This window comes from Panthera uncia (assembly GCF_023721935.1).
Source record: "Panthera uncia isolate 11264 chromosome B3 unlocalized genomic scaffold, Puncia_PCG_1.0 HiC_scaffold_1, whole genome shotgun sequence".
NCBI lineage: Eukaryota > Metazoa > Chordata > Mammalia > Carnivora > Felidae > Panthera > Panthera uncia.
In genome coordinates, this window is record NW_026057582.1 from 47,678,032 (window position 1) to 47,700,437 (window position 22,406).

Here is a 22,406-nt window from a genome sequence, read left to right on the forward strand (position 1 = left end):
CAGGCTCCAGGCTCCAGGCTCCAGGCTCCAGGCTCCAGGCTCCAGGCTCCGAGCTGTCAGCACAGAGCCCAGCGTGGGGCTTGAAACCACAAACTGCGAGATCATGACCTGAGCCGAAGTCGGATGCCCAGCCGACTGAGCCACCCAGGTGCCCCAGCATAAGATTATTCTTGATCATTTAAAATCTTCTTGGTCTATCAGTTATTTGTCTACATTATAAGAGCAATACTCTCAGCCTTTGTTTTGTGGCACATAGATATTTGTCTCAACACTAAATAAATAACCCCAGCCTATTAGGTTTTTTAGTGCATGTCTTCTCTAACAGTTGGTAGAGTTTTTAAGACAAGGTTTTTTAAGTTTAAAAACTGTATTTTTGTCTGAGGAAAGATAGTTAACGTCTTTACTCAATCCCAAGGTGTCAGTAGTTACTTCTCTTAGTACTTCACCTCAGAGCGCTCCTGTGTCTTATTTGCTGCTTCTAATCTATAGTGGTCTGGGAAACAGGTAAATAAGCTTATAATAAATCAGGTTGAGTGAGAATAAATAGCTCCGGAGCTGGTTCTGTGGCATTTTCTGTGAGCAGAGTGTGTGGGCTTTTCCATGCCTTCCTCAGCTTTGGACATCGCTTCTTTGTTTTCCAGTTGTCTGCCGCTTGATTGTCTGATCAGCCATCTCCGTATAAATGAGGTTTTACTGTCTCAAAGGTCAGTTTGTTTGTATGAGGCTAACTATCCCTTAAATATGGTGTAACAAAGTCTTGGAAGTTGATGAGAATCAACGTCCAGATTGTAGGTATCTTGGTCACTTCTCAGGGTGAGAAATTGAGGTGCATAGACTCATGGTGACCTTCATGGCCAATACTCCCTGAATTGAACTATGTAGGGACAAGATCCAATAACCTCTCTCAAAGCCCAGACCCAGCAGAGACCCAGAGGTGAAGTAGATAGGACTTGAAGTTCTCAAGGCAAGCACTTCCCTTTTCTGTTCAACTCATAACTGTGTCAAGGAGAGGCCAAGGTTTCATTCAAGTCATTCCCATCACTGTCCTAAGAGAGGAGAAACCCCAAGCTGAGGTCCCTAAGCACAGCAAATTGGATCGGCTTCTCTGATGTTGGGCAACTGCCCAGATCCTGGCGGGGAGGCAAGATCCCTGTTGTCACCTCCGCCACTGCCACTTGGCTGTCACGGTCACTTTCAGGGCCAGTTGCTTTGCTTGAAAATGTAGCCATTTCTCTGTAAAGCAGGGGAAGCAGTCACCCCATATAGCTATTAGAGTATTAACTACCACTTACCTAGCAGTTGATAAGTTACCCTGGAAGTTCTAGACCCCTTATGTAACTCTCATTTTGATTTCCTAATGCCTCTTTGAGGGAGGTGTTACTATAAATAACATAAAAGGCATGCAATGCTTTTTACACAATGGCTGCCTGGACCCCCTGTGACATTTCCTGAGAACATGCACTCCAGGCGGCAAGATCTCTGTCACTCTTGTTCACTGCTCTGTCAGCAGGGCTTAGGACATTGCCTGGCCCATAGCAGCTGCTCAATAAATATTTGCTGAATGAGTCCTAAACTTTAGTTGTTAGAGATCCCCATTTTTCTACATGAACAAACTAAAGCTCAGAGAGGTATAGTAATTTAGCCAGCTCACAGCAGGCAGTAAGTGGCTGAGGCAGGGTCAGAACCTGGACCCAGCTGGCTCCAGCACAGAGCCTGTACCCCTAACCCTCCTCCTGCCCCCCGCCCCCCTGTGAGGAAGGAATGGTTCCAGTAGGAAGTAGTAAATGCCTGGCCAATGTTCATGGGCAGGAGAGCCCTTGGGTCTGTGTGGTTTTGAACTGGCTGCTTGGGAAGATGGCCTTGCCCCTGGGAACGGGACCCAGGATGCCACAGTGCCTGAAGCCCGTACTCTGACTTTGGGACAGCAGCAGGACCTGGCCCTTTCTCCTCCTGCAGGCTCTGCAGTGATTTGTCTGCTGTGAACCCTAATTAGTATCGCTTACATTTCTGCAGTGTCTTCACCTTTTCATTGATTGCACGGCCCTGGCTCTCTAGCAGATGTCCTGCCTCCCTTGGCGGATTTCTGCTCTGGCTCCATAGGGTATACTGATTTTTAGTCTATACCATCTAAAGGGAGATGATTTTGGAAAGTAATTTGGAGTGATCAAAATGGTTGTGGTAGAAAAATCACACCTACTGTGGGACAGTATGGTAAATTGCATAGATAAGACATAGGATTTTTTTCCTCCATTGTTTAGATAACTAATGAGGTTTGCTACTTTTCCCAGTATAATTCGCCAAGTGGTTTTTATCTGTCACTCATATTTCAACTTCTAGACAACGTTTTGTAACGGTGTCCAAAGAGACCCTTAGCGGCACAAATTACAAATTTACCAACTTTGAATTTATGTATAGGCTTCTGTGTTAATAGGTGCCACATCATCGAACTAGAATTACCGTGAGAAGGAATACCATCTTTCCCTTCTACCCCACGGTGAGGTCACATAAATTTAAATTATGGAAGAATACACTTGGCCATCAAGAAAACTGTTTTACCCCTTTAACCAAAGTATTTCCCCAATTCTAACTGAATATTTACTTAAATAAAACTCATGTTCTTTCATCCTTCTATCAAGGTAATTGTATTTTTAAGAATTCAAGACAAAGCTTCCCAAGGTTCTTTTATTCTTTGTGTTTGCTATTGATTTCTATTTGTTTATGGAGTCACAGGGGCCTTGGGAGATAAATATTATATACCTGCCTCAGGCAAGACTGTATTCAAGTCACCCTCAGATGATAGCTCACCCTCTTCTAGAATGTCTTCAGGGATGAAAGCATCTTTGGGGCATTGTTACAATGGATCATTTACTTGGGAAGTTTTTCCTAATGTCTAACCTAACATCTTTCTGTTGTGGTCTTGTTCAGAAAAATAAAAGGAGTTGAGTTCAAAACGTATCTTTTTCTGAGTGTATAAAGAGGGTTTTGCTATCTAGCTTTCCCCCTCGGGGTTGAATAAATATTGATGTTGATGTTAGGGTTTACGACACGGGGGTGTCAGAAATGATCAGCCCACTTTTCCCTTCAGTGCTTCAGAGAAATGAAGAAAAGAGAACAAAAGCTGTTTGTGACTCACTTCAAGGCTGTCAGGATGCTAACAAACGGTTCTGGTACCTTGAAGATGGATTTGCGTCCTTAAGGCTGTGGAAACTCTTTTGAACTCATTTTTAATTGTTTATTTTTAGGTGCATTTTGACCAATTTAAAGAAGCATTAATACTTATCTTGTCTAGAACTCTGTCAAATGAAGAACACTTTCAAGAATCAGGTAAGGGCACTCACTAACTTTTCTTCTCTACACTCCCCTTTAAAAATTGCCCAGGGAAGAATTTGGGGACTTTGAAGCATGTCTATGAAAGATTTGGGGCATCTGCCTCTTGCACATTGAGTTATTTTGAGTGACTTGTCTTCTGATATTATCCTAAAAGCCTTGCAGCTGTTGAACACTGAAATGAGGCTTCCCTACCACAACAGTGTATTATGGAAGAAATAATTGGATTGTTCCTAGGCAATATGTCACATGGCGTGGCAATAACTCATTCCTAGAATGGGCAGAGTGAAGCCGAATGGTTCTACCTTCATCCTTATTTCCTGTGTCCGTGGAAGGATCTGAATTGGGGGAGAATTTTGCCTGAAAGAAGAAGAGTGTCTAATTTAGAGATAATTTTACTTAGTAGGTGGATAACCTTTTGCTACAGACATTATCGTATATTATAATTGATAATATATATCTCAAGTGATAGTTTTGAGGACCACGTTTTCATTTTTCTGTTTTCAGTGTCTAGTAGAAGGCTTCACACATAGTAAGTATTGAATGAATGTTGAAAAATAAAGAACTTACTATTACACTTCACTTAGTTTTTTAAAAAGCACTGTAGATTATAAGACATCATTTTATGTATATCTGAAAAGAAAAAGTTTTTACCAGTTAAAATAGCAAAATGCCATTGATTGTAAGACATATCCTACTGTCATAGTGTTCAAATCTAGGGTGTGTGTGTGTGCGTGCCTGCCTGCCTGCCTGTCAGTCTGTCTGTTTTGGGTCGGTGAAATATGGTAAATATTTAAAGGAAAGTCTAAGCAGTGCTGATATTTGTATTATGGTACAGTCCAGTTTTATCAAATATTGGTTGTCAGGCTAGAAGTAGGGGTTGCTGTAAATAAGCATGAGGGGATTTTTGGGGTGATGAAATTGTCTCATATCTTGATTATGGTGGTGGTTACAGATTTTATGAGTTTTTCCAACCCACAGAATTGTGCACTAAAAGGAAATTTACTCTATGTGAATTACACCTAGATTTTTAAAAACCTGATTTTAAAAAAGATAACATAGAAATATAGTCCAGTTTTTGAGACTGAGGAAAAATCATTAACATTTTGTCACTACAAGGAGTCATTCAATGTGACCTATTTAGATAAAGCACAGATGGGAACTCATTTCTTATCTTCACTGGTGATCTAGTTCTCCATCATACCTTCTGGAATGCTCAAGATTTGTGTCATATCTGTGACCATTATGTTTAGCAGTGTTTTGGGTTCTGGATCGAACATCCCCTTTCTGCATATAGTACCACACCAAGGAAGGTTATCATCAACTCTGAGGCTTGCCAGAGCTCTCTAGAAGCCTACAGTGAGCCTGTGGGGGAGGTTATTGCCTTCTGGAGATTTTCCAGACTACTAATAGAATTTCAGTAGATGACCACTGCTGGAACATGGGCTTTTGTTCTTACGAGGTCTCACATTTTATTGGTATTTTTATTTATTTGAGGTTGTTGGTCATTTTTTTTTTTTTAACATTTATTTATTTTTTGAGAGACATAGAGACACAGAGCACAAGTTGGGGAGGGGCAGAGAGAGAAGGAGACACAGAATCCAAAGCAGGCTCCAGGCTCCGAGCTGTCAGCACAGAGCCCGACGCGGGGCTTGAACTCACAAACCGTGAGATCATGACCTGCACCGAAGTCGGATGCCCAACCGACTGAGCCACCCAGGCGCCCCATGAGGTTGTCTGTCATCTTGATAACAATAGCGCAAGATCTTGGGACCCAGAATAGAGCTTTGGTGACATCTCCACATTTTAGTTAGTAAGAGCCTCCGTAACATAAACTCGGTAACATAAACATTAAGTTTGTGGTTCTTCTGGGTGCTGGTCATGTGCTTTTATGTCGGTTTGGAATGGGCAACTCTGACACTAGTCCGCATGACCTCTTGGCTGCCCTTTCTTCAAAACCTGCATGGTCACCTGCCAGAAGATTGTCATAATAAATGCACAGACTTACGGTGACCCCAGATGTGAAGGGTACTGCCTAGAGTTGTTCGGTGCTGGGATCTAAATAATAGGATGAGGAGGCGGACAAAGGCTGGCCTAGTTTGCCAGTAGGTGGGAAGTAACGTTGATGAAGCTAGCTCCAGATGCTGGTTTCAGAGTTATGTGTGTGCCCCGCTGCCTTGCAGGTCAAGACCATAATTTGGACGGGTCTTGCAGGACAGCGCCCAGAAGGGATCTCGATGGTTTTGCTGTGTGCCACATGCTTCGGGTAGGCTGTAGCAAACCCTCGTTACAAAGCTGCCCCAGATCGGTGTGATGGAGTGGCAGAGTACTTATCGATAGCAACGTATCCAGCATTTACGGGACCTCCCTAATGTTTGGCCTGGTGGGATAAAATCTAGGATTGAGCCAGCGCCTTAAAGGGCATTTTATCTCAGAGGAGGCAGTGAGTCAGCGCTTCCTCCCACATTCCCTGCTTTGTTCCTGACATCTCTGCTTTTTCTGTCTTTTGCCCGTCTCTCTCTCTCCGGCCTTTCCAGTTGTTCTCGGGGATCATACAGTTCTTTGCACTGAAACGTGTTCCCACCCACTCTAAAATGTGATTCAACCCCCACAGGCAGACTGGCTTGGCTGGTGAGAGAGAAAGAAGGTTCTGGACTCAAATGCAGTATCAAGAGGCCGTCTCAGTTCACCCCCACCTTCCCCTTTATGAAAATAACTATCACCTTAATCATAGACCGTATGATTGTAGGGCTGGAGAAAACACTGACAGCTTATTGTGAGCACCTGGAGGCCCAAAGAGGCACATTGCTTAACTGAAGTCTCACAGATGGTGGCCCAAGAGGATGCTGAGGGGCTCACCAAGGGACTCCCCCAATCTAGGAAGCATGTTAACCCCCAGTTGGATGAGCTGGGGGTAAACCCAGTCCTCAGTCAGTGCAGTATGGCCAAAAAGATTCTGACAAGTGGCCAGAGTCAGCAAGAAGGGGAGGAAAAAAAAACAAGTTTCACCTGATCATTAGTGACAGAAATGCCTGTGTCTGCAGCATTATTTGGCTTTTCAGTACTTGTACATTTGTTACGATAAGGGCCAGACCTGTGCTATTTTGGTTTTGTCTTTTGAAATCGATGGACCAACTAGACTTTGAGAGAAAAGATTACTCTTAAACTGTGGAAGGTGACCGAAAGAATAGGGCCACAGTGCACAGCCTTTGAAACAGAATGGGTCATGAGTGGAAATTTTATAATACCTAAGATTTTATAAGTTATACCAGATGCTGTACCAGACTATCCCATAGAAAATCCAGCTTGATATGGCGGAAAGGCCCCTGAGCCAGCAATGATAAAATACTGGCTCTGCTTTTCTAATTGGGTGGCTTTATATGTCACAACCTTTGGGGTCTTTGGTCACCTCATGTGGGAAAGAAGTTGTACTGGAAAATACTTAAACTCCGTTCAGCTCCAAGATGGAGTCGTGTTGTCTCTGAATATCTAAATGACATCTAAATTTATGGAAAAGGCTAGCTTTGCTTTTCTGTCAGATTTTACCTAACATAAATCGACATTACAAGGTTCTGCTTGCTAAGGGAAAATGCCCAGTGGATTTCATACCTTCATATTCCTCTAATAAACGGCAGTTATATATAAATAAAAACGAAGCTATCTTAGAATTTGAGGGGAGATGGAATTAAGTCATTATTTCCATAGACTTGAGATCTGCCATTTATAACGTCTCTGAGGTACAGTTTCTTTTTTTTAAAAATTAGCGTGATTTTTCAAATTAGATGATTTGTAGCATCTTTTTCCTCTGATAATTTATGATTCTAAGACTCTTAGGAAAAAGCTTTTTTTTTCCCCTAAGTACACCACCACCACCACAGTGAAAACTGCTGCTATTCAGATAAGGACAGAAAAATGGATTGGGGATATAGGGAATTGTTTGTAAATTCCTAACTGATTAACATCACCAGTGACATAATCCCTTCCTATCTACATGTACAATTTAATTTTTAAATTATTTTCCTGGAATAAGAGAGGGGCAAAAACCTAATTATTAGTTACTTATTCAATTTGCTGTGGCTTTGGATTATAGGATTTTTGTGATGGAAATGCTGGCACAGGCTCTAAGCTATACGGCATCGGCATACTGTCTGGATCTGCTCTCCGGAGATTTTGTCCTTGTTCGATGCATCGTGCATTAGATTTCTGTTCAGTGGAAGATGTTAGCATCATACAGGAAGCCCTTTCTTTCCCTGATAGGGTTAGAGTAAAAATCTTCCCTTTGTTTACTGGCAAGGGAAAACTCGAATCTGGAAAAGCCAAATCGTTAAGAAAATAAGACTATGCGTGGTTATGGGGCAGGTGATTTTTTTTTAAATAAAATTCTTAATTCCAGGAGCTGCCCTAATGTCATTATTTTTCTTACACTTTGAAGAAGCTATGGATATAATAAACAGATAACTTTTCATTCACTGAGCAAGTGTGCACTGAAGCAGGCCTTCTGGCCAGGCCCCGGGCTAGACCCTAATTTGCAGCGATTAAAGATATGTGTTTGCAACTGTCTTTAGAGACCTTGGGCCCTGCACTGATGTCTGGCTGAGGGCCCTGCTTTTAGGAGATATAGGCACCAGTGGCCCACCCATTGTGCTTGGTTGTCCTTTCTCTGGTTGTTACAAAATACTCAAATAACTAAGGATTTAGTTCCCTGTTTCCCTGGTGTCTGTGAGATGCTAACGCTGAGGACCAGAAAATTTTTCCAAAAGTTAAAAGCAAAATAAAACCACTACCATCACCACCATCAAGAAAGGAGTGGAGTCATTTCATAAGTTAAGAGAGAATTGGAAACACTCAGGCCCACTGGTGGTCATGCAAAATGATAAGATCTTATTGGAATCATATCAAACAATGAATGGGCACCAAAAGCTGTAAAAATGCCTTTGGCTAATGAATGCAGCTCTCAGATTTTTATGCTGTGGAAATATTTCTGTATGTGCACAAAGATGTGTCTATAAGGATAGTCATTTAGAGTAGTGGGAAAAAATAAAGTAGTGGAAAAATATATATCAAGCATAAATATTTGATAATGTATAGTTAGACAAATCGTGTTGTATCTGTAATCACAGAACAAATAGCAATTCATGTGTGCTATAGAACACTTGTGATGATTTTACGAAGAGTATTTATGATGATTTTGCATGTGCTTTGTTTTTATTAAGGGTAAGAAGGCATTCTTTAAAAAAATACATGTGTTGGGGCACCTGGGTGGCTCAGTCGGTTAAGTGTCCAACTTCGGCTCAGGTCTTAATCTCACGGTTTGTGGGTTTGAGCCCTGTGTTGGGCTCTGTGCTGACAGCTCAGAACCTAGAGCCTGCTTCAGATTCTGTCTTCCTCTCTCTCTGCCCCTTCCCCACTTGTGCACACTCTTTCTCTCTCTCTCAAAAAGAAATAAAAATTAAAAAAAAATTTCTTTAATTAAAAAAAGCATGTGTTGTGCAAAAACCAAAATACTCACGTGAACAAAACAGTTTACTAAGGAGTTGTACCAATGTTTTAAGTTTATTTCCACTCCAGAGTCCGAGAAGATTTCCAAAGCAGGGACATGAAAATGATATGAAGTATAGCAAATTGGTGTGTCCCTCTCATCTCAGCCCATTGATAAAGGGGAAGGAGGTGACAAGGAAGAGAAAGTTAGAGCAAGAATGAAATGGAGGTGGTTCCACTTTCTGAGATGACGGATTCGATAACATCATTATGCTTGTGCCACTAATCTTACCCAATACAAAAAAAATGAGGTCGGAAAAGTTTGCTGCGGGTTTGGGGGCTGCACTGGTCCTGCCCACCGGCCCCCCCAGCCACTGCTGGCTCACAGATGTCTGGGTGGGGGGACCCACTGGGGTGTGTCTTCATCCAGGGCAGGAGCCACCTGACAAAAGAGTGACCTTGTCCCACCTAGCCCCTGTTTTCTCTTCCTCCAGATAAGTAGACTAAGCCTTCATGACATTAAGTACTCCTCATCTTTTTAACAACTGAGGGTTTGAGTCCAAGTCTGTTTGAATCAAAGCCCAGGCGCTTTCCATGAAGCTCTTGTGCCCTGGGAAGCATTACAGTCCAGCTGGGTAGGTGATTCTAACACGTAAAATGCTTTTAGAAAAATTTGACCATGACCATTATTAAGTCAGGAACTATCGACAGTACAGGTTGTGCTAAATTCGTAGAAGCAAAGGTTCCGTGAAGGTTGTGCCAAGCAGTTACTTGATAGAGATAAGTTTTGAGTTGAACCTGGAACAAAGGGGAGGATTCACTTAAGTGAAATGTGAATCTCTGCCTTCTTCCCCAAAATGGCTCCAGATGCATGCATGACCTTCCAATGGGGATCAGCAGGCTGACATCTCTAGGAGAAGCCTAAGGAAACAATCCTGTCATCATTATCAACTCAAAGAGTTTTTCCTGTTGATCTTGAACTGCTTTAGGGCTGAACAGACCATCTAGTCAGACCACTCAGTCCCGGGGGTTGCCAGCCACACCCATCCACCATTCCTGGGCACCCTTGTGGGGTGCAGACCTTAGCCTCAGAGCTTTCCTCCCAGGCAAGGTTAATCAGAGCCATTCCATTAGCTTTGTGTCCTGAAGTGCCTGTGTTCCAGCAAGAAACTTCCACTCAGATTGGTAAGAATTGACTGGAGACTGCTCCTAAAATTCGGTCACTGCATTCACTGAACGCCTAGATGAATGTATGCATCTTGTGTGGGGACTGCAGAGGGAGGGGTAGCTGGGAGCATCGTGCGAGTGGCCAGTGAGCAGCTGCCCCAGAAAGGGCTGTGTATGCACAGAAGTGTGGGGTGGTGACCCTGCTTGCTGATGACCTCCCACAGAGGCAGGGAGCACCTTGGGAGGCAGGAGGAATGGCAGATAATGTTTAAGGGCTTTCCTGATGTCTTTATGTTGTTCATTCTCTCTTGGATTCTCTTCTCCCCTTCCCTTCTTGGGACATCCCCCATTTCACCCCTGTCTTCTTTCTACCACTCCAGCTCACCTCTGTCCTCCTCCTTGGACCCCCACTATACTTTGCTTCTACGTCTCAGTTCCCTCCCCCATCTGTTCCTACTGCTGCCCCTCTCTGTCTCTCCATAGGCCCCTAGATCCCTGCCCATCTTGTCCCACCCCCTCTCCCTTTCCCCATCTGCACATACTTCTGTCCCTCCCTCTACCTCTCCCTTTTTCTCTCCCCCTCTCCTTCTCTTGGCCTTGGTCTCCCCTTTAATTCTCTCTCTGCCCTTTTCTCTTACTTCATCAAGTATCAAGTATGGGGTCATACTCTGTGCAGTCTGCATGTAATGGTGTTCACAGGAGGCAAGGAAGTGGGGAGCTGCCTGACTGCCCTTTCCCAGGGAAGCTTCTTGGGAGTGCTTGTCCTGAGATTTGCACATGCTTCATTTTTGACTCCTTATTTTTAAATGAGTTTCAGGAATCTGTGAGCTCAGCAGAACTGTAATATGGAGGGCCTCAGACTGGCGTTACTCTGTGCTGAGGGCCTTTGACTTTGGAAGGTACCGGTGTCTGTGGGAACGATTGTCCAGCCTAACAGAATGGGGCAGGAGGGGAAGTAGAAAGCAAGGGTGTTTTCAAGCAATTTTAAAATAAGAATATCAGCACCAAAAAGGCAGAGCTCTCTTCTTCATCCTGTAAGTATCCTCGGTCAGTTTTGGGAACAGGGAAGTTTAAATCAAAAAGCGATCAAATAGTGCTCGCTTCGGCAGCACATATACAAAAAGCGATCAAATATCCATCTTATCCCTCAACAGGTACAACATGATACTTTGCCCACGGCAGGTGTTCAATAATTAGAAGCTATAAGAATCTACCTGATATTGGAGTGTGTCTTTGCAACTCTCCTGTAACTTCTCGGTGTAAGTGCCGAGGAAGGCGCTCCATCCCAGGTCCCTAGCTTGTGTTTTTGTAAAGAAAGCATTGATGGAATACATGGTGTTTAGGCTTTCCTGTCACCCCTTCCGCTTCCTCTTGGGCCCTCATTGTTTTGCCCTTTGGCTCCTGGGGAGAGCTGAGCCTTCCAAGTGGAGACCTACATCAGGAAGGCTGCAGTCAGTCTGAGGACCACAGGAAAGGGTGCTCTGTACTCCTCAGCTGGAGTTGAGGCAGGGAGGGAGTGGAGAGAGGGGAGAATGGGTGAGTGTCAGAGGTTTACCCTGCCTCCAGCTGGCTTATCCCCTGAGTGGTCCTTCCCACTGACACTGTATTTCAATTTTCCTTTTATTATAAGTGCAAGCCCTTCTGGTCACAAGTCGTACATGTATGTGTACAGTGATTCACCCTGATTCTGGAAGGTGGACATTATCACAGGTCTGGAGTGTCTCTTCTTGGGACAGATGAGATCTGGAGTAAAGAATGTGATATCTGACCATCCAGTTGTTGTTTGATTTCTAAGACTGGAAGGAACGGTATTTCTTTTGTCTTTTGAACTCCCATTGAGATTCCCCTTCCCACCCCATCTGCTCTGTAGAGACTATCAGTTGCTTCCATATTCCTCTAGCAGTGTTTAGGGGATTGAATCAAGATTTCTCTGTTGTTCCCTACTCATAACTATGTGTTTGGTTTATGGAATAAAAACCTGAATCATCTAAACTAAGTCAGGTAGGACTGCTTCAAAGCCACTTTACTATGACTGGTGAGTTTCATAATAAATTCTCTGAGGATGGGGTCCAAGGCACCTCTAGGCAGGCTCAGCTTGTCCTCTTTCCTTGAAAGCCTATTTTTATTTTTGTCAAATAGGAGAAATAGAAAACTGAAAGAAGCAAAAATGACTCCGAAGCTTGGCATCTGGGTAAAATCATAAATGTTCAAAGAAAGAAAACACTGCAAGTTTGGCAGTCCTTTATATATTGTTTGTATCACTGGCATTTCCTAGCCCTCCTTGGAGCACGTGATTGGAGCAGTCACTTACACTTATGTTAAAGAAAGGTATATGATGTAAGCAATTTCATTTCTGTTTTTAAGTTTATTTATTTATTTTGAGAGAGAGAATATGCAAGAGGGGGAGGGCAGAGAGAGAGGGGGGTGGAGGGAACCCCAAGCAGGCACTGTCCTGCCTGGGCAGAGCATGATGGGGAGGGGGGCTCCATCTCAGGAACCCTGAGATCATGACCTGAGCCGAAACCAAGAGTCGGGAGCTTAACTGACTGAGACACCCAGACGCCCCATATTATCTGGCATAACTAAAATTGTTCTACAGTGAAACCCTGACATGTGTTAAGTTACATCTGGATGTGTTCGTAAAATGCATCAACTTTGCCCCAGGGCTGCAGTTTTCTAAGTCTCTGTTGGGCGTAAGGATGGGGTTGGACATTCTTTAATTATGGGGTGTAAGAGTGTCTTAAAATCCATTTGGTGGACTGTTGCTGTGGCCTTTTAAAGGCCTGGTTGAGTTGATAAGGAAAATCATAGTTTTCAAATGTTTAACACAGTAATGACTGTTGACCATGAATGTTCTCTCTGGACCTCCTTACTTTTGCTGTCTTTCTTCACTTCTTATCATGTAAGTACAATGATGCTCATGCTCTAAGGAGAGGAATATGTGAGTGTGTAAGTCAAAGGAGTCACTGTAATTGGTTCAGTTAGTATAATTCTTTATTGGTCACATAGAAGGTTTGGGAAATGCAGTGTGAGGTAACATTAACACTCCATTTTTCCTTTGTGCTAATCTCTTTATTCCAAAGAAGAGTGTATACTTGACTAGATTTCGCTAGAAATTGACTTTGTGATATATTTACATTCTGCTAAAGATACTAAAAGCTTGTTCACAATTATAATAATAAAATAGAAAACTTTAAAAACTCTTGGCAATGCAAAAATAAGTAAAATAAACCCAAATCTCCCAGGGTCCCTAATGGCCCACAATCCACTAGTTCTCTTCCTTATTCATATCCCTGCAGGGCATGGGATATTTAGTGGTACATAACTGGGAGACCATCTCATCCACAGGCGGGTTTTGGAGTCAATTACAGTAGGTTTTTTAAGATGGCTGCTTCGTCCCTCTACTCTTTTCCTCCGTAAAAGTGCAGCGCGCAGTGAGAGCTCCTTTGCCATTTCCATCCCCAGACCACGACTGTTCTCACACTGGGAACATGTCATGTTCCGTTTTCTGACGTTGTCAGTTTTTCTTTTAATCTTTTCCACCCCCACCCCCACCCCCACCCCCACCCCCACCCCCATCCCCATCCCCATCCCCATCGTCACTAACGGTGTACCTTGTTGTCTGCCAGTAAAACTTAAGAATGTGTAATAAATTAAGGATGGTTCTACATTGCCTCTTTATCTGACTAGCATCTGTGGGTGTCAGCTGCCAACAAGTAGCTCGGGTGTCTGGGCCGCTCCTGAATACTCACAGGCTGACACACTCTCTCCTGATGAAAGGTACCTTCAAATGTGCATGTGATTTTCAACCTAAATTGTGTATGCTTAAACTCTTCCTGTAAGAGAATCGCTCCACCAAATACAATGACTTGGCTGGGACTTTTTAAAAGTTGGATATAAATATCACTAGAAATTATAGAGCAAGCATAAATACTTCACTCTGAGCTGTGCTGAGCATTTTCAGAATGCTTTGGACCACATCTGTGAAATCTGAGCGTATATCAGAGGAAGGGCATGGGGGTGCGGGGAAGGGCAGAGTTAGTCACACAGGATCGCTGGCCTTCCCAGGGAGGCTACGAAGTAATGGCTTAACCCCTCATGTGGTTTCAGTGGTGGTAAAGGAAGGGTTTTGTTCTTTCAGTTCTTATCTAATTGACCACCCTGGTTTTGATGATGTGTGTACATAACCTCATCCGAAAATCTCCATGTGTGAGTTGAGACACATCTTGTTAAGACTGTCGTGTTCAAATAGAATACACGTTATGTTCTCAGAGAGACACCGTGCTTTCGCGGATGATAAGAACTGAAATCAACGCCTTGCTGATCTTTTGTATTTTAATAGAATATTTTATGCTCCTAATTCTGTGCAAGGTGCTAAAAAATCTCTGTATCTAAGATGACACGTGCATTGAGTGAAGTATTTATTCTATTGCTTTAAAGCCATCCGTTGTAGAGAAAGGTTAGTGTGGGGTGGCGGCGGTGGCGGTGGTGGGGGTGGCGGTGATGGCGGTGGCGGCGATGGCGGTGGCGGTGATGGTGGTGGCGGCATTGGTGGTCGTGAACATGGTGAAACATTGAACCTGAGACATGTTACATCAAAATGCTGAGGTCCTTCTTTAAGGTCAAGAAATAACCCTCCTGTGAGGCGCATTCCATTTTGTTTTGTACAACACCAAACTCATGAAGAGAATAAAAACAAAATGTACCATTTTTCTGTATACAGTTTTGCCTTTACTATTTTATTCTACAGCTTTTAATTTTATAATGCGATCTTGATGCCAGGTTTCATGTAAGCGATGAGCTGTCATTCATTTATTAGGATCCACTGTGTCAGTTTCTTTGTTCTGTCATCCCGCTTGTCTGATGGATCAGAAGGTGGGATGGTTAACAAAGGAGTCACTGAGGTACAGGAGGGGTGCGTGAATACTAACAGTGCTGATATGGTGTTCGCTTTATCATTATTTTCCAAGACTTCCTCTAGCGTGTCTCTTTGTCAGTACGATCTCCCCCTCTCCCTTTCCCCCTCCCTGCACGACACCAGCTTAATAAACAGAAGAACAAATATGACTCCTTGCTTTATCCTGATCTTAATTCTGTACTTCTAAAGTCAGACGCTTCTGCTGGCATTGCATCTCTCCCGTTGTATGCAGAGATGCGCTCCGGCTGCTGTCAGTCATTCAGAATTAGAAGCTGTGCTCTGCGTCTGACCTGGCGCCTCATATACGCCCACATCCCCGCACAACTGGCAAACAGTGGTGGTTTATTTTGGGGGCTAGTATAAGAGGCTGTGTCTGACAGCTGTGAGTGTCAGCTAAGGGCTGAGACTGTCATGTAATGTGGCCTCAACTCTTGTCTCCCTGCCTAGACTGTTCACTAGAAGCTCAGCCCAAATATGTTAAAGGTGGGAAGCGTTACGGACGAAGGTCCTTGCCTGAGTTTCAAGAATCCGTGGAAGAGTTTGCAGAGATTGAGCCACTAGATGAAGAAGCACGGCCTTCACACACCCCAGCCAGTGACCGCCACGAGGTAAGGAATTGGACGGGCACATCCATCCGGACCAGAGGTGCGGTGACGGACGGATACCCCTGCCACGGTGGTGTGGAAACAGGAGAACTGAGGGATTTATGGCTCTTCTCAGTTACCAGCTACTTGCTAATCTTATTACTTGGCCTTTTGGATATAGACGGCTAATTTTTCTTTTGTTTGAATGTTTTCACCTCTGTTTCAACTTCTGGAGAGCTGACATTTCTGTGCAAGCTTTGTGTTTATATATTTTAAAATTCAGTTATTTTCCTATTTTCTGGGGTCTGCCACTTTGAGCACTTCTTAGGAATATGTCTCTCCTCGTGGCACTGTCAGTTATGTAAAAAGCTGGCCCCCCCACCCCACCCCCCGGCAAGCTATAAAACAGCATCTGTGGCAGGTAGGAAACAAAAGCAGTGCGCTTAGACATTTTGAAAACCGCGCCTTATCTATCATGGCGGGATAAAGCAGCTTTCAAACTCGGTTCTTGTGGTCTCAGCAGCTGTCGTGGTTCTCCTTCCTGGCACCCAGGCCCTCCTGGCCTTCCAGCAGTCGGATGTGCCCACTTCCCTCATCTCCCTTCTTCCCCTTGTACTCATCGCCGTACTCTACCAATGAAGGAGAAGCAGTAACATTTTCTTTATTCATTCCTTACGGCTCATTTACCAGCATGCCATTTATAGAACATGATTGAAAACGCCATGCTGAGCAAGCTCTAAATATTTCTTGCAAATCCCAGCTCAGACTGGGGATGCAAATATTTCAGATATTAACATAAGCTGGGAAAGAGACAAAGTGTCTCAACCTTCTTAAATAGCCCGTAGATGGTGGTTTCCTGGAGGTGTGTGTGCACGTGTGTGCGCGCGCACGTGGGCATTCATTGCTAACACCCGTGTTCAGCTCATTAAAATCCACAGGAAGCTTGCTCCAGTAATGACCCCAGCAGTCAGACATCTAGCATTTTCAGTCTTCCAGAATGCCCACAAACCCAAAGGTAACAGATCCTAGGTACTGAGCAAAAATGAAACCAGCCAGAGTACATTTAGAAGACACAGGACTGGTGGTCTACTGATCCCGAGAAGTTTGCACCATAGTTTTAAAGGAATACCTGTCCTCACACCAGAGGTGAAGGAGCAGTGGCAGACATGTGAGAGAAGAAAAGAGGAAGAAAAGCTAGAGAAGAGAGAGAGAGAGAGAAACTTGCCAAATGGTGTAAGGGTGGCATGGGTGAGAGGTGACAGCTGAAGACAGAAAAGGCAGTGAGAAGCAAGGAAGAGGCGCCTGGGGCCAGCCAGGGGCAGAAGCTACCTCTCTTCTTGAGTTCGGTCAGTTTCTGACCCTTTCTCATGTCCCTGTGAGAATTTAGATAGGGCCCTTTCCCCAATAAAACACATATACTCATGTGCACAAAAATTTTGCATATGCAGTTTCAGAGATGTAAGTAATTTGCATAGTTATTGCAGTGCTCATAATATTTATCTTGCTGTCAGGAAGGATGGCATTTTGTTACATAAAATCTGTTTCATAACCCTGAGTGGTATGGAATGTAACTAAGTCCCTTCCCTATAAAAAAAAAAAAAAAAAAAAAAAAAATTAAAATATGTCTCAACACTTCTGGGGGTATTTGGTCCTTTTGTTATTTGGAAAACACTTTTAAGTCTAATTCTCCTTTCTCCAACTGCTTTCAGTACCCAAGGCATTATGATTTGGTGCTCAGAAATTAAATGATTACTTATTTTTTTGATAACACAGTTTTGTTTTTTTTTTTAATTTTTTTTTTTTAACGTTTTATTTATTTTTGAGACAGAGACAGAGCATGAACGGGGGAGGGGCAGAGAGAGAGGGAGACACAGAATCGGGAGCAGGCTCCAGGCTCTGAGCCATCAGCCCAGAGCCCGATGCGGGGCTCGAACTCACGGACCGCGAGATCGTGACCTGAGGGAAGTCGGACGCCCAACCGACTGAGCCACCCAGGCACCCCTGATAACACAGTTTCTAATTACTATCTTGGGATACCTAGAAAGTTCTTAAGCAGAGCTCTTATATCCTTGTTTTATCTTATCTATGGACTTCCAGTGAGATTTAGTGTTTAAAAGTGAGACTTTAGGCTCCTGTATAAATAAGGATAAGCGTTGAGGCCCGAGTTCAGGCGAATTCTTGCAGCTGTGTCTTAGTGAGAGGGCGTGTTGGGAGAACACATTTCACCCCCGATATTCAGCTTTCTTTACTCTTTCGGAACCTCTTAGGTGGGACCTTTTGATACTGTATATAGAAGCTTTAGTGCTCATCTGCCTTTCACTAGAACAGCAAATAGAGGCCTAGAAGGGTCCTTTCTCTCCATGTCTGTCTACCTTGAAGACCCCCTACCGACCCGACCTTGCGAATCTGTTAGATCTGGCCCCCGAAAGCCTATGAGGGCACTGGATAACCCCCTTTTACCCTGTCTTTTTTTAATTGCTGAAAGTGGACTCAAACTGAATGCTCATCCAGATGCTTTTTTGCCTAAAACTTTAGTGTTTCTGAGCTGAATTGTGTTGTCAGTTTTCAAATCGATTCATCACTTTAAAAAGTCAATAGTCTCACATGTGACATTTTTGAAGTTCCTGTGGGCAGCAAGGAGGGCCTGTCCAAGCTTTGTGTAGCAGTAGACTGCACCCTGCCTTCACACATACTCAGTCTGGTGGCATAGTTTCCACGGGATGTCAGCCTTCATGGCATATACTGTTGTGTCAAGATAGTATTCCTGTTTCCTGGCCAGGTTCCATAGAAGCCTTAGCAATTTACGGCCACTCCGTTGGCCAACAGAACTTCACACTCTGGACAGCACGTGCTCGCACCAGAAATCCCCTGGTCTCTTCCCAATGCCTGGTAATCTTCCTTATTCTAGAGTGGCTCCCAAATGGGAATGATGGGGAGGAGAAAATCCTTAATGACCTGTGGGGTTTATTCATTAACTTATAAGCATTTCAGAACCTGTCAGAAGTTCTTTACTGTTGGCTTCTTTTTTTCTCTTTTGGCTGCCTGAGGCCCTTTTGTCTCCTGCCCTTGGGTGTTAAGAATTTATTTCTTGGCTATATTTGTTACCAGTGGTTCATACTCCATCTCAGTGCCATTGGGCAGTATTGAGGAGGGAGCAGGGATGGGTGTCTCCTGATGGGAATAATTCATCAGGAGTAGTCAGCTGCTGAACCGCAGATGGGCCTTCTTGGTTTTGATTGTGAATTTCCTTTGACTCCTGGATCCTGGCTCAGGGCAAGGTGAGATTCCTAGCCGGCCTTTGAATGCGGTTTCTCCTCTCAGACATGCCAGATTTTTCCTAAAGTGAGTTTAGAATTTTTTGATGAAGACTAAAGGACCTTAACCCGTTGTCAAAGGTTACATGGAGAAGAAGCCTGGCTGTTTCTACCCAACAAGGAGACTAATCTTTGGTCCAGGATCAATCAGTTTTATTTACCTGAGCTCTTGGAGAGGGGTGGGCAGTGGAATGGAATGGGGTCACAGATACCTTCAAAAGTCTTGCTTCCTTCTAGGAACTCATCTTGTAGGGATAAGTGAGCAAACAGCCATCTGAAGGGATGAAACAATAATTCCTCCTCAGGGAGCCTGGGTGGCTCAGTCAGTTGAGCGTCTGGCTCTTGATTTCAGCTCCAGCCATGATTTCACGGTTTGTGGGTTCGAGCCCCACATCGGGCTCTGTGCTGACAGCGCATGGCCTGCTTGAAATTCTCTCTCTCCCTCTCTCTCTTCCCCTTTCCTGCTTGTGCGCTCTCTCAAATAAACATTAAAAAAAAATATCTCCTTCCCCCCACTTCCCTCTAGGATTATTCTGTAATAAGGGAGTTGCCAAGGATTGACAGTTTGGTCCTCTACTCCTGGGTTCGTGACTTAAATTTTTTTCTGCATTCTTATTTTGGGAGGCCTTCTCCCATATGTACAACCAAAATGATAGGTAATTCTCAGGTAACTCTCTACCTGTAACTCCAACCTTCTGTCCCACCCAACAAAACCTAGAAATACAGACAGGTAAGAGTGACACTGTTACAGAGTTTGCTTTCAAGCTATTACATTTATTTATTTATTTTTTTAATTTTTTTTTTAACGTTTATTTATTTTTGAGACAGAGAGAGAGCATGAATGGGGGAGGGTCAGAGAGAGGGAGACACAGAATCTGAAACAGGCTCCAGGCTCTGAGCTGTCAGCACAGAGCCCGACGCGGGGCTCGAACTCATGAACTGCGAGATCATGACCTGAACCGAAGTCAGCCGCTTAACCAACTGAGCCACCCAGGCGCCCCTATTACATTTATTTTTAATGTAAGTCCCATGTGAAGCTTCAGTCTTCATTAGTTACAAGAATCTGGAACCCCTCTCATAACCATTCGTGGCACCCCATTGTGACATGGTGCCTTGGGTGAGAGCCTGCTTGGTGGCAGTGGAGTAACGAATGATCTACTAACTGGGCCTCATCCTCTGAATAGAATGTAGGAGAATAAGCCTTGCTATGAGGTGCTTTTGATTGTGTTCGACTTTTGTTTCAGTCCATATATGTTAAAGCCCTAATAAAAATTGTGTACATATTAATCCTCTTGATCTTGCCCCGAGCTTTAATTCTGGCAATTGGATTCTTTCCTGCTGAAACAGAAAATATCTAACCTAGCTATGAAGCTTGCTTCCCCTCCCGTGTCTAGTTCATAAGGCCATAAAGCCATCGCGTAGGGAAAGACCACTGTAATCTCCCCACGTTCTCATTGCTACAACGTGTATTTCAGAATTTCATTTGGAAACCCTGACGTAGAATGTGCTAATTTCACAGGTGCCAGGTAGGTTCCACCACGAGGCTGAAATGTGCCTTCACCTTCCAATTTAGGGTGTTTATCTGGCAAATGGATTCCCTTGGGAGTCTGACCTCTCATCTCAGGTGGTATTGAAAGGAAAGTGGTGATTTTTTTTCTTTTTTATGGGATCATTTTCACTCAAGGCAATTCAATTGGAAGTTCTATTCTGAATTAATCCAGACTAAGAAAGGGCACATTCTCGATTCCAGCGTAAGGTCTGATTAATGAGAACGTTTGGGTGGTTATTTTGGTTAAGAAACAGAAGTGAGGTTTTAGTTTCCAGAGAGTACATTTTTTTCCCCTTCTCTTATATGCATACCCACAATGGCTACTGAACTGACCTTGAATTTTGTGGTTTCTTCTACGGATAGGTGGAAGGCAGGGGTGGGGTGGGGGGGGAGCAAAACTAATGCCCAGTTCTATTCTGTATTACTGTAGGAAAGGTTGTTCCATGAATGTAATTAGGGCAGGACTACTTTGCTTTCTGCCCTCGTTGAAAACAGGGGACACCTTGTTAACTGTTTTCCTCCACAGGGAATAAATCGGGTCTAGGAAGATTATTATCAAGAGTAGGAGGCTTTAAACCATTATTTTTTCAACTACAGACAATAGTAGTGTAAGCCAAAACCGTGAGGTTTGAGTGAGGACCTGAGAGAAAAGTTGAAGCCACTTGCTTCATTTGCTCAACAATGGGGCTTGCTCAGCAAATCGCGTCTTTGTGTTTGGACTGCAGGGGGCGGGGGTGGTGGGGGTGGGTGGGACAGGAGTGGTGGCAGTAGTTTAAGAACTAAGAACAACCCCCCAAACTGATTTTTACTACCCCACATAAAATCAGACTTCTTCAAGAAGTGGGAAACTGACTTCTAGTCCCCTTATGTTCATTTTCATCTATGCATATCTTCACAGTCAACCTTCATGAATGATTCATTTATATTGTGTGGCGCAAATATTGAATTCTGGAGCAAACTTCTTAATGACTGAGAAGTTCTGCTAAGAGCTTTTGTCGTCGAAATGTACCTGTGTTCCCATTCCTCCTGTTAGATGTTTTGTTCTAATCTTTGACAAAGTAAGCACTTTCATTGCTGAAGCCATTTATTTCCATCAAACGATAGGACATCATCAGGATAGTTTTTTGTATTAATGGAATTTCCAGTGTTTCCCTTGAGTTTTCTTAAGTCTGTTAGATCCTTTCGCTATTCCCAGAGGTGAAACACTCATTCAAGATGCAATTGTAGATCACTTGAAAGTGATGGAAAGAAGTCCCTTCAAAGCTGGTAAGATCTCTCTCTTTTAACACAGACTGTAGCTCTCGGCTTGCAGGCTTTGCTGTTCTGGTAAGTCTTCCTGACTTGATCCCAGAGGGAATTGCCTTGGCATCCAGCCCCCGCCCCCATCTCTTTCCAGGTCAACAATTTCTAGTATTTATTTACTAACAAGAAAGAAAAACAGACAACAAATTAAAAATGAACAAAGTTAATTTTAATGATAATAACATTTTCCATCTGTACCATTAAGTGTATCTTCCGGATGGAAAACACTGTTCATTATCCACCAAGAGCAACTCTGATGAAGGAGATACCATGAGCAGATGTATTAAAAAAATCCCTTTAGGGGCACCTGGGTGGCTCAGTCGGTGAAGCGTCTGACTTCAGCTCAGGTCATGATCTCGCGGTTCGTGGGTTCGAGCCCCACATCGGGTTCTGTGCTGACAGCTTGGAGCCTGGAGCCTGTTTCAGATTCTGTGTCTCTCTCTCTGCCCCTCCCCTACTCACACTCTCTCTCTCTGTTTCAAAAATAAACAAACATTAAAAAAAATGAGGGATTTAAAAAAAATAAAAATAAATCCCTTTAGGGACTTTCAAATCCAATGAGCCAAGAACACTCCCCATCTCAGTAGGAGAAGAGGCTTAAGGCTCAAACTCTTAAATTTGCAGCGTGGCAGGACCCATAAAAACATGTGTGCAGTGAAAAATCCTACATTAATTCGTGTTGTCCCCGGTATTGACCTGTAGGTTTTAATTGCTTTAAAAATTTTTTTAATGTTTATTTTTGAGAGAGAGGAACAGCATGAGCAGGG

General features: G+C 43.6%; 1 protein-coding gene across 8 annotated transcripts in view; it reads left to right on the forward strand.

Annotated features, from left to right (window-relative positions):
• NIN (ninein) overlaps positions 1-22,406 on the forward strand; it is a 96,057-nt gene that overhangs the window by 15,714 nt on the left and 57,937 nt on the right. For all 8 annotated transcript variants that reach the window (XM_049612795.1, XM_049612797.1, XM_049612798.1 and 5 more), the window contains 2 exons: positions 3,243-3,324; positions 15,338-15,498. In XM_049612795.1, the coding sequence (XP_049468752.1) occupies positions 3,243-3,324; positions 15,338-15,498 (243 nt within the window). The remainder of the gene's footprint in view (positions 1-3,242; positions 3,325-15,337; positions 15,499-22,406) is intronic.